The 10943-nt window shown below is 48.7% G+C and overlaps 2 protein-coding genes across 3 annotated transcripts; one reads left to right on the top strand and one right to left on the bottom strand.

The window, feature by feature from the left end:
- Positions 1-298: 298 nt before the first annotated feature.
- Positions 299-2250, bottom strand: Sat2 (spermidine/spermine N1-acetyltransferase family member 2). Of its 2 annotated transcripts, none has more exons than XM_042670885.1 (6): positions 2025-2250; positions 1811-1862; positions 1614-1694; positions 1427-1528; positions 1241-1281; positions 299-636 (listed from the first exon to the last, which is right to left on the bottom strand). In XM_042670885.1, exons 1-6 carry the CDS (start codon positions 2094-2096, stop codon positions 469-471), a joined length of 516 nt encoding a protein of 171 aa, XP_042526819.1. In that variant the 5' UTR covers positions 2097-2250; the 3' UTR covers positions 299-468. The 2 variants fall into 2 exon arrangements, with proteins under 2 accessions (XP_042526819.1, XP_042526820.1); XM_042670886.1 differs by having other exon boundaries at positions 2031-2248.
- Positions 2251-4888: 2638 nt separating this feature from the next.
- On the top strand, positions 4889-9046 carry Shbg (sex hormone binding globulin). Its single transcript, XM_042670857.1, has 8 exons — positions 4889-4990; positions 5150-5241; positions 5399-5588; positions 6734-6895; positions 7096-7255; positions 7352-7488; positions 7808-8015; positions 8859-9046. The coding sequence occupies exons 1-8, from the start codon at positions 4889-4891 to the stop codon at positions 9005-9007; spliced, it is 1200 nt and encodes a 399-aa protein (XP_042526791.1). The 3' UTR covers positions 9008-9046.
- Positions 9047-10943: the final 1897 nt, after the last annotated feature.

Raw genomic sequence — 10943 nt, 5'->3', positions numbered from 1 at the left:
CAGTGTTTGATTCTGTACAACTCAGCCCAGACATTTGAAGATCCTAAATGTAATAAACACGCTTGATGTACCAATACTGCCTGCCACCAACTCTTCCTTTCTCTGTATTTCACAGGGCAGGACCAACCAAGATTCTGATTCTGGGTCACCATTAGCCTATTACACCTGTCTTTTTGGCTGTCCCAACCTCCATCAGAGTAACAGCCTCTGACTTAAAACCCAAGGATCTTGACATGGCTGAGCATTATCAATTCCTCTGCCCAATACACCAGGATACAGCTTTTTTTTTTTCCCACTTTTATTTTCACCCCAAACAGGCTTCTCCCTCAATTCTGCTCTTTTTGTATTCTAAGAATCTGCCACAGCAACTCTTCTTCTTCAGGGTCAGGATCTGTGCAGATGTGTCTCAGAAGTGCTTGAGCAGATAGGAATAGAGAAGCTCCGGCAAGGAGATTCTAAGTGATGGTGTCACCTTCCTGCCAACTCCTTCATCACCTCTCTTTCAAATCGAAAGGAATGCCAGCCCTCGGCTTCCGTCAGATCTTGACCTCCTAGGGCTTTGTACAAGTCCATGGCCCTCTTATTCCAGTCCAGAACTGCCAGGCGGAACTGGGAGCAACCCTTATCCAAAGCCACCTGAAGGAGAAGAAACCATTCACTGTCCTGGGATGAAAAAAGTTTTTTCCTTTCGTGCACACACGTGCGTGCTTGTGTGTGTGTGTGTGTGCCAGTACTGGGAGGCCTGGAAGCTATCTCTTACCATTTTCACTCAAGGCTGCCATTCTACCACTTGAGCCACAGCTCTATTAGCTCTTTGCTGGTTAGTTAATCAGATAACAGAACTGGCTTCAAACCACAGTCCTCAGATCACAGCCTCTTTATTTTGTTGTTGTTGTTGTTGTTTTGCCAGTCGTGGAGCCAGAACTCTGGGCCTGGACGCTGTCCCTTAGCTCTTCAGCTCAAGGCTAGCACTCTACCACTTGAGCCACAACGCCACTTCTGGCTTTTTCTGCTTATGTGGTGCTGAGGAGTTGAACCCAGGGCGTCATGCATGCAAGGCAAGCACTCTACCACTGAGCCATCTTCCCAGTCCCAGATCACAGCCTCTTTAATAGCTAGCTAGGATTATAGGCATGAGCCACTGCTGCTGGTTTTCTTACCCCTTCATTCACCTCTAGGGGTCTCTCCATATATTCTTATTTTTACAGAGCCTACTTTGTAGTTCCCACCTATTCCTTACCTCAGCCACCTTTTTTATTATTTTGGTACCAATCCCTTGACCTGTTGTGGGGAGAAAGGCAAAAAGAAATACTGTTTTATTTGAAGGGAATTATAAGAGGCCATAGACTGGTATAAGGGGGTAAGGGTCTGGTGGTGGGTTTGTGAGTTACTATGTCCACCCTAGCCTCTTCTCCCTGCCTTGTACCCCGATATTCTGGCATCACATAAACATCTTCCAAGTAAACGTTTCTTCCTGTCCATGTGCTGTAGATGAAGTAGTAAAGCCCATAACCCACCACACAGGGCCCTGAAAAAGAAGCAAAGATAGAAGTGAGGCCTCTGGGAATGAGGGTACAGCAACGTCCAGTGGCTGCCTGAAGAGGTGCTCTTACCCTGTGGCTCCCCAGGTGCTACCATCTCTGCTACCAGACAGTGATAGAAAGGATTCTCTCCAAAGCCATCTGCTCTCAGGGCTGCAGATGGAAGGTGTAACAAAGACTCAGAGGAAAAGAGGACCTGTGTGTATGCCCACCGCCCAGGGAACCGTCCCTCACTTTGCCCCCAGCCTTCATCAGGTTCTGAGCCCCACCTTCTTCACTGATCTTCACCTGATCCGAGAGTTTCTCGTATTCGGCCAGTTCCTAAAGCGTGGGGACAGAAGCAAGATTAGGGCAGGAGCCCCCTTCCCTCGCTCCAGGAGCAGGGGCCTAGGGCACGTCCCCAGCACCTCCCACTCCCTGGTCCCCGCAGCGCTGCCCTGACCCTTCTGGAACCCTAGGTTTCTGGGGGTGGGTGGGGACAGCCATCACCCGAATCATCCTTAGTATATCTCCACAGTCTCCCTCCTGGGCCTCTCGGATCCGAACGGAAGCCATCTCGATTCCCAATGTCAGGACCGAAGAAGACAACCCCCACTTCCGTCCTGCAGGGCGGAGCAAAGGGCCGACAAATTCGGCTCCTAAAGAGTTGGGAGAAAAGGGCAGTCGAGGGGCTACAAGGCTCGAGCCCGCCAGCCCCAGCTGGAAGCGGGGTTCAGCCGGGAGGCCCTTACCCTCTGCGAGCGCACGCTACCCAGCCAATCAGCTTGCAGAACGGGAACATTTCCCCGCCTTGGCCCCGCCTCCGACAGCTTGGTCTCGTGATTGGGCCCAGCGCAGGGGTCAAAGCTTTTTGTTCCAGCCTCCATCTGCTTGCTCTTACCCCAGGCTCAAAAGTCACCTCCAGCTTCCACTTCTTCTCCTTCTCCTCCTCCTTTTTTTTGGTCGGTCGTGGGCCTTGAACTGTGGGCCTGGGCGCTGTCCCTCAGCTCTTCAGCTCAAGGCGAGCGCTCTACCACTTGAGCCACAGCGCCACTTCCGGTGTTCTGGTGGTTTATTGGAGATATGAGTCTCACAGAGTTTCCTGCATGGGCTGGCTTTGAACCCGGATCCTCAGATCTCACCCTCCTGAGTAGCTAGGATTACAGGCGTGAGCCGCCGACGCCGGGCACCTCCTGCTTCTTTAATTGAAGTAGACTCTGCTTTAGAGTTTTTTCTCCCTCGTGCACCCATTCAAGGCAGCCCAAAACCTGGATGAGCCTCAGGACCTTATATTTCCTACAACATTGTTGAACTTAGGCCTAGAGTCTGTCACTTGAGACACACCTCCAATTGTGGAGAGAGAGAGAGAGACAGAGACAGAGAGAGAGGTTAATTGTAGATTAGGGTTTCACAGACTTTCCTGCCAGGGGCTGGCTTTGAACCTCTATCCTCTGATCTCAGCTTCCTAAGTAGCTAGGATTACAGCATGAGCCACTGGTGCCAGCTCAGGTGCACATTTTATGACTGAGCTAAGCTCCCAGTCCTACGATTACTGCTGTTCAGTGGTTCAACATGTTTCTATTAGCCAGGCATTGGTGGCTCAGGCCTGTAATCCTACATACTCAGGAGGGGGAGACCTGAGGATCGTGGCTAAAAGCCAGCCTGGGCAGGAAAGTCTGTGAGACTCTTTAATAAACCACCAGAAAACCGGGAGTGGTACTGTGGCTGGAGAGGTAGAGCGCTAGCCTTGAGCTGAAGAGCTCAGGGACAGCGTCCAGACTCCAGAGTTCAAGCCCCACGACCGACAAAAAACAAACATGTTTCTACTTTTGGGGACTTTTTGTTGTTGTTGTTGGTCACAGGGCTTGATCTCTGAGCCTGGGTGCCGTCCCTCAGCTCTTCTGTTCAAGGTAAGTGCTCTACCATTAGAGTTGCCACTTTGATTTTCTAGTGGTTAATTGGAAATGAGAGTCTCATGGACTTTCCTGCCCGGGCTGGCTTTGAACCACAATCCTCAGATCTCAGCCTCCTGAGTAGTTAGGATTACAGGCATCCAGCTGACATTTGTATTTTGTTTTGGGTCTGGTCGTGGGGCTTGAACTCTAGGCCTGGGCACTGTCCCTCAGCTCTTCAGCTCAAGGCGAGTGCTCTACTACTTGAGCCATAGCACCACTTCCGGCTTTTTTTTTTTTTCCTGCTTATGTGGTGCTGAGGAATAGAACCCAGGGCCTCATGCATGCAAGGCAAGCGCTCTACCACTGAGCCACCTTCCCAGCCCTGACATTTGTATTTTAAAACAGGTCACAGAGCTGGAAATGTGGCTTAGTGGTAGAGTGCTTGCCTAGCATGTATGAAGCCCTGGATTCAATTCCTCAGTACCACATAAACAGAAAAAGCCAGAAATGGCACTGTGGCTCAAGTGGTAGAGTGCTAGCCTTGAGCAAAGAAGCTCAGGGACAGTGCGCAGGCGCTGAGTTCAAGCCCCAGGACTAGCACCCAAAAAATAAATAAATAAATAAAACAAAATAAAATGGTCCAGGAAGAGGGTACATTTCTGCTGGTTGAGTGTTAGGCCCTGCAATAAATGGATAAGGCACATAATTGTGAATAGGAACAGATCCTTTTCTTTTTCCCTTTGAGACAGTATGTTTTGGGGGAGCATCTGTCTTACAATGTAGCCCAGGCTGGCCTTGATCTTCCTGCTTTGACTTCTGGAATGCTGGGATTATAGGCAGATCTCTTCTCAAAGTATCCACTAAATCATACATAGAGACAATGCCCTTTTGTGAGGTAAGTGTCAGAAGCCCTGGGAAATCTCAGAGAGAAGTTCAGATTGGATACCATACTGGGCATTGTGCCTACTTCATCGCGGTGAACACTCATTCACAGCAGTCTCATAAAGAACAGATTCTTTACTTCATTTGCTAGACAAGGACACCGAAGCACAAAGGTGCAGTGATCTGCTTAAGGTCACTGTAAGCTCTTTGGATTCCATGTTGCCTTTCTAGCCCTGATGGAGGATGCTTCTTGAGCAGGACAGGACTGTTTCCAGACCTCAGCTCTGCCAAGGCAGACTTCCCGTGTAGGCAGAATGCTTAAAGGAGCAGGTTTAGGCTCTAGCAGAAGAGAGAAGGTAGGAGAGCCTCTTCTAGCTTAGCAATTTCTCATGCATGAGGGAAGGTAACGGAAGACCTCTGTCCCTCACTCCATTTGCCTTCAGAGGGGCCGCAGGGTCAGTGTCCCTGTCTCCCGCCCCCCTTCCCCCCTCCCCAGCAACCTTTAACCTTCCAACGCCCATGCGCAAGGCTGTCTACCCCCACACATTCTTCTCACAGTAGTCTAAGCTGCAGTGTGGACTGCAGCTGACTATGGAGAACCGAAGCCCACTGGCCATCTTGCATCTGCTGCTGCTGCTGCTGCCGCCTTGCACTCACCAGGAACAAGCCCTAGGATTTGTTCTCCCCACCCAGGTGCAGAAGGGAGATGGGGTTCTCTGTCCATATGTGTCTAAATGAGCTACATTTTGGCTCAGTCGTCTCCCATTCTCTCCTCTTCTAGCTATGTAGCATTGCCTTTCCCTCTGTCTCTGACATGTCCATCAGTGAGTTTATTTATTTTCTTTCTCATAGAGTGCTCAGGATCCTCCTGCTAGACATCTCATCAATGGCCCAGGACAAAAGCCAGTTGCTGTTATGACATTTGACCTCACCAAGATCACTAAGTATGAGATTCACCTATCTTCTTGACCCCTATGCCCGACCTACTTTGTCCCCTTTCCTTTTCCCTGGCTCTCTATATTCTTGTTCCCTGAGCACTACCACTTTTAGCCCTCATACTACACCCTATCTATAGTCTTTCTTTCCTCTATATCCTTCCAGACCTTCCTCTTCCTTTGAGTTTCGAACATGGGATCCAGAAGGAGTGATTTTTTATGGGGACACCAACAGTGAGAATGACTGGTTCATGCTAGGGCTTCGGGATGGCAGGCCTGAAATCCAGCTCCACAATCTCTGGGCCCAGCTGACAGTAGGGATTGGACTTCAGCTGAATGATGGGAGATGGCACCAGGTAAGTGAGCTTTGTTCCCATAAGGTGAGGGCATCTCCAGCTGAAGAAGGAGAACACATTGTGGGCCTTCCCTTTACCATTGTCATCTCATCTCATTGATATAAAACCTCCATGAGCTAGCTTTTTTTTTTCTTTCTTTTCCACTGGTACTAGGGATTGAATGCAGAGCCTGGACACGGTCCCTTAAGTGTTCTACAACCTCAGCCACAGTTCTACTTCTGGCTCTTTGGTGGTTATTTGGAGATAAGACTTTCCTGCCCAAGCTGGCTTTGAACTGCAATGTTCAGGTCTCAGCCTTCTGAGTAGCTAGGATTACAGGTGTGAGCAACCAGCAGCCAGATATGCAGCTATTAGTGTTTTGTTGTTTTTAGTATTAGGGTTGTGTTGTTTTCAACAAAGAAAAAAAATCTCTTGTTTACATTTCCTGGAGTTCATTTTGATAAATATTATGTTATATTATCAGATTATACAGCCATTCTTTTTTTTTTTTTTTTTCTTGATCAGTCATGCGGCTTGAACTCAGGGTCTGGGCACCGTCCCTGAGCTTTTTTGCTCAAGATCAGCACTCTACCACTGAGCCACAGCACCACTTCCAGTTTTCTGGTAGTTAATTGGAGATAAGAGTCTCACAGACTTTTCTGCCTGGGCTGGCTTTGAACCACAACCCTCAGATCTCAGTCTACTGAGTAGCTAGGATTACAGGCATGAACCAACAGTGCCTGGCTTATGCAACTATTCTTAGCCCTGTTTTCTGGTTGTTGTTTTGTGTGTGTGTGTGTGTGTGCCAATCCTGGGGCTTGAACTCAGGGCCTGGACACTGTTCATGAGCTTCTTTTGCTCAAGGCTAGCACTCCACTACTTGAGGCACAGTGCCACTTCTGGCTTTTTCTGTGTATGTGGTACTGAGGAATCGAACCCAGGACTTCATGCATGCAAAGCAAGCACTCTACCACTAAGCCATATTCCCAGCCCTTGTTTTTGTGTTTCAGATGGATATCCTGAGGCTCAGTCTGTATATGTGTGATAAAGCCTAAGTGAACCAAGGATGCTAGCTATGTCTTAAAGTGCATGTTCTTCTTGCATAGTAGGCTGAATTCCAGGACTGGGCTGAGGAGTCTGATCTTTCTGCTTCTCACCTCCTACAGGTGGAAGTGAAGATCGATGGGGACTCACTGCTGCTGTGGGTGGATGGGGAGGAGAAGCTGAGCCTGCGACAAGTCTCTGGGCCCCTGACCAACAAACCTCAGCCCATCATGAGGATTGCTTTGGGGGGGCTGCTCTTCCCCACGTCCAAGCTCCGGTTGCCGGTAACTATACCACTGGTGCAGGAATTGAGACCAAGCTGGGGGGATCTAAATCCAGATTTTAGAGAGAAGGATGGGAGTTGCCTGAAAGAAGTCAAATAATTGTATCTCAAAGGACAGTATACTGGAGCTAGGGCTCAGATGTTCTGATTCTGACATTCTATCCTTCTTCCTTCCTTTCTTCTTTCCTCCCACTCCTCTAGCTGGACCCTGCCTTGGATGGCTGTGTACGCCATGACTCTTGGCTGGGCATGGTGGCCCAGACCTTAGTGTCTGCACCTTCTAGCCTAACAAACTGTGATGTGGAATTGCAACCTGGACTGTTCTTCCCTCCAGGGACTCATGCAGAATTCCGTCTCCAAGGTAGACTTAGAGTCTTTTTCTACCTCCAACTCTGTCTTCCCCTGTCTCCCTCTAACTAGGGACTTTTCTCCATGAATCCCCAATCTTTCTCTGTAGACATTCCCCAGCCTCATGCAGACCCCTGGATGTTTTCTCTGGATCTGGGATTTAAGATGGCAGCAGGCTCAGGCCATCTCCTCGCTCTTGCGGCACCAGAGAACTCTTCTTGGCTTAGTCTTCAGCTCCAAGATCAAGTAAAGGGAGAGAGTGGGGTGTTGGGTGTATTCAGTGGAGCCTGGGAGCCATGGAATCAAAGCGGATGCCAACATTTCACTATTAGAAAGATTAATGAATGGAATTCAAGTTGAGGTGGGAGGTCAAGGGCCTGTCTCGAAGTTGCCCACAGCAAGCAAATAGCATTTTTGAAATTGCATAAAAGGGTATTGTTTCATAGAAGGTCAGACAAGGAAAATTGGGTAGAGGTGTGGCTGGCAAGTGGAATTAAGGCAGGTAGGAGTGGGGTCCTAAGCTCATGTTTTCCTCCTTTCTCCTATCTCTCTCCACCCACTGCAGAAGGTGGTGTTGTCTTCCTGGGCGGGGCCTGGGCTGTCTCTGCCTCTGGTCTTGGGAATCCCTCTTCAGCTGAAGCTGAATGTTTCTAGAGTGGTTTTGAGCCAGGGGTGGAAATCAGAGGTCCTTTCCCTGCCTCCTTTGGAACTTGGCCCCTTCCCTAACCTCTGGGCCCAGCCTCAAGGTCGTCTCTTTATGGGGGCTTTACCAGGTAAGAGAATGCAGTTTAGGTTTCTCAATATAGTGCTATGTTGAGGAAGGGAACATGTTTTGAGAGTAAGGAAACCTCTAGGAGGAGAGAAGAACAGGCCACGGGAAGAGATGGGATATAGGATTATAGGCAGGCATAGCTGAAGGGGTAGTGTTTGCCTAGCATGTGAAAGGCCTCGTTAAAAACACACAAAAACATATTGTCGGACTTGGTGCTCATGTCTGTAATCATAGCTATTCAGGTGGCTGAGATCTGTGGACCAAGGTTTAAAGTCCTTGAAACTTTTTTTTTTTTGCCAGTCCTGGGGCTTGAATTCAGGGTCTAGGCACTGTCCCTGAGCTTTTGTGCTCAAGGCTAGTGCTCTAGCTCTTTGAGCCATAACTGTACTTCCAGTTTTCTGGTAGTTAATTGGAGATAAATTTAAGTCTCGTGGACTTTCCTGCCCAGTCTGGCTTTCAGCTGTGATCCTCAGATCTCAGCCTCTCGAGTAACTAGGATTACATGTGTAAGTCACCAGCACCCAGCTTTACTTTGGGCTTTTTGGTGGTTGATTGGAGATTCATGGAGGGGCTGGGAATGTGGCTTAGTGGTAAAGTGATTGCCTAGCATGAATGAAGCCTGGGTTCAATTCCTTAGTGCCACATAAACAAAAATAGCCAGAAATGGCGCTGTGACCCGAGTGGTAGAACACTAGCCTTGAGCTGAAGAGCTGACAGCACCTAGTCCTCAAGCTCAAGCCCCATGGCAGGTGAGGGGTTGGAGAAATTCAGGTTAGAGAACTAAAGTTTCTGGATCCAAGTCACTGTAATGCTCTAATGTCATTCCTGTGCTATGTCCTTCTAGGAGAAAACTCTTCTGCCTCCTTTTGCTTGGATGGCCTTTGGGCACAAGGACAGAGACTGGACATAGACAAGGCTCTGAGCAGAAGCCAAGACATTTGGACTCACAGCTGCCCCCAGAGCCCAGGCAATGGCTCTGATACCTCCCATTAAACCCCCTTTCACTCATCTATTCAACAAATATTTGCTGTGTACTGGCAATGGACCAGGCAGTGTGTCAAACATTGAGATGTATAAAAGAGCAAAACAACCCTGGTTTCTACCTTCATGGTGTTCACAAATCCCAATTATTCACAAAGGTGGATAATTGAAAATCACTATGAGAAAGCAGTCAGATAGTTGTGAAAGGCCGGGTGCTAGTGACTCATGTCTGTAATCCTCAGCTGAGATTTGAGGTTCAAAGGCAGCCCAAGCAAGAAAGCGAATGAGGACCTTATTTCCAGTTAACCACTAGAAAATCGGAACTGGAGGGGCTGGGAAGGTGACTCAGTGGTAGAGCGCTTGCCTTGCATGCATGAAGCCCTGGGTTCGATTCCTCAGCACCACGTAAGCAAAAAGAAAAAAGCCAGCCGGGCGCTGGTGGCTCACGCCTGTAATCCTAGCTACTCAGGAGGCTGAGATCTGAGGATCACGGTTCAAAGCCAGCCCGGGCAGGAAAGACCGTGAGACTCCTATCTCCAATAAACCACCAGAAAACCGGAAGTGGCGCTGTAGCTCAAGTGGTAGAGCGCTAGCCTTGAGCTGAAGAGCTGAGGGACAGTGCCCAGGCCCAGAGTTCAAGCCCCACGACCGACAAAAAAAAAAAAAAAAAAAACAAAGAAAAAAGCCAGAAGTGGCGCTGTGGCTCAAGTGGTAGAGCACTAGCCTTGAGCTGAAGAGCTGAGGGACAGTGCCCAGGCCCAGAGTTCAGGCCCCATGACCGGACCCAAAAAAAAAAAAAAAAAAAAAAATCCAAACTGGAGCCGTAGCTCCAAGTGGTAGAGCATTAGCCTTAAGCACAAAATCTCAATGACAGTTCTCCTGAGTTCAAGTCCTATGACTGACAAAAAGGAAAGAAAGGAGTGTGTTGTGTGCCTGTAGCTTATGCTTGTAGTCCTAGCTACTCAGGAGGCTGAGATCTGAGGATCCCAGTTTGAAGCCAGCCCAGGCAGGAGAGATTATCTCCAGGATTATCCAGGAGATTCTTATCTCAAATTAAACAGCAAAAAGCTGAAGGTGACATTGTGGTTCAAGTGGTAGAATACTAGCCTTGAGTGTGAAAAAGCTCAGAATTAGCACCCAGTCCCTGAGTTCAAGCCCCAATACGAGCACCAAAAAAAAAAAAAAAGTTGTTTAAGTATGGAGAGTAGGAGGCTAGGGTCCAAAGAGAGCCTCTCTGAAGTGGTGGTAACTTAAGCTGAGTGCGAGCAACAGAAAACACACACACACAGGCTAGGAATGTGGCTTAGTGGTAGAGTGTTTGCCTAGCATGTATGAAGCCATGAGTTCGATTCCTCAGTACCACATACACAGAAAAGGCTGGAAGTGGTACTGTGGCTCAAGGGGTAGAGTGCTAGCCTTGAACAAAAGAAGCTCAGGGAGGGGCTGGGAAGATGGCTCAGTGGTAGAGCGCTTGCCTTGCATGCCTGAGGCTCTGGGTTCGATTCCTCAGCACCACATAAGCAAAAAAAGAAAAAACCCAGAAGTGGCTCTTTGGCTCAAGTGGTAGAGTGCTAGCCTAGAGCTGAAGAGCTGAGGGACAGCGCCCAGGCCCAGAGTTCAGGGCCCATGATCGGACCAAAAAAAAAAAAGAAAAAGAAGCTCTGGGACAATGCCCAGGCCCTGAGTTCAAGCCCCAGGACTGGCAAGAAGAAAGAAAACACACACACACACACACACACACACACACAGTGTGTCCCTTTCTTTTCCAGCATCTACTCTAGCTTCCTGACTTTCATGTTAGAATGGAATTTTGTTGTCTTGTCATTCTGGTCTGTAGTATGTCCATTGCTACTCTGAAAAGGAGCAGCAGGGGGTGTGAGAGGGTCACAGAGAGACTGGGTAGGGCTTCTGGGAAGAGGGTGGATGCAGGGGAAAAGAAAAAGGGAAG

Source organism: Dipodomys spectabilis, unplaced genomic scaffold (genome assembly GCF_019054845.1).
Source record: "Dipodomys spectabilis isolate Male_0828 unplaced genomic scaffold, ASM1905484v1 ptg000576l, whole genome shotgun sequence".
In the NCBI taxonomy this organism is placed as follows: Eukaryota; Metazoa; Chordata; class Mammalia; order Rodentia; family Heteromyidae; genus Dipodomys; species Dipodomys spectabilis.
The sequence above is the reverse complement of the archived record's forward strand: the minus strand, read 5'-3'. Positions and strand labels throughout refer to the sequence as shown.

Coding starts and splice junctions, on each gene's coding strand:
- Sat2 (XM_042670885.1), bottom strand. CDS start 2,096: ATGGCTTCCGTTCGGATCCGAGAGGCCCAGGAGGGAGACTGTGGAGAT. Junction 1,695..1,810: donor GGTGAAGATCAGTGAAGAAG/GTGGGGCTCAGA, acceptor TTCCATCTGCAG/CCCTGAGAGCAGATGGCTTT. Junction 637..1,240: donor TAATAAAAAAGGTGGCTGAG/GTAAGGAATAGG, acceptor CTTCTCCTTCAG/GTGGCTTTGGATAAGGGTTG.
- Shbg (XM_042670857.1), top strand. CDS start 4,889: ATGGAGAACCGAAGCCCACTGGCCATCTTGCATCTGCTGCTGCTGCTG. Junction 6,896..7,095: donor CGTCCAAGCTCCGGTTGCCG/GTAACTATACCA, acceptor CCACTCCTCTAG/CTGGACCCTGCCTTGGATGG. Junction 7,256..7,351: donor TGCAGAATTCCGTCTCCAAG/GTAGACTTAGAG, acceptor CTTTCTCTGTAG/ACATTCCCCAGCCTCATGCA.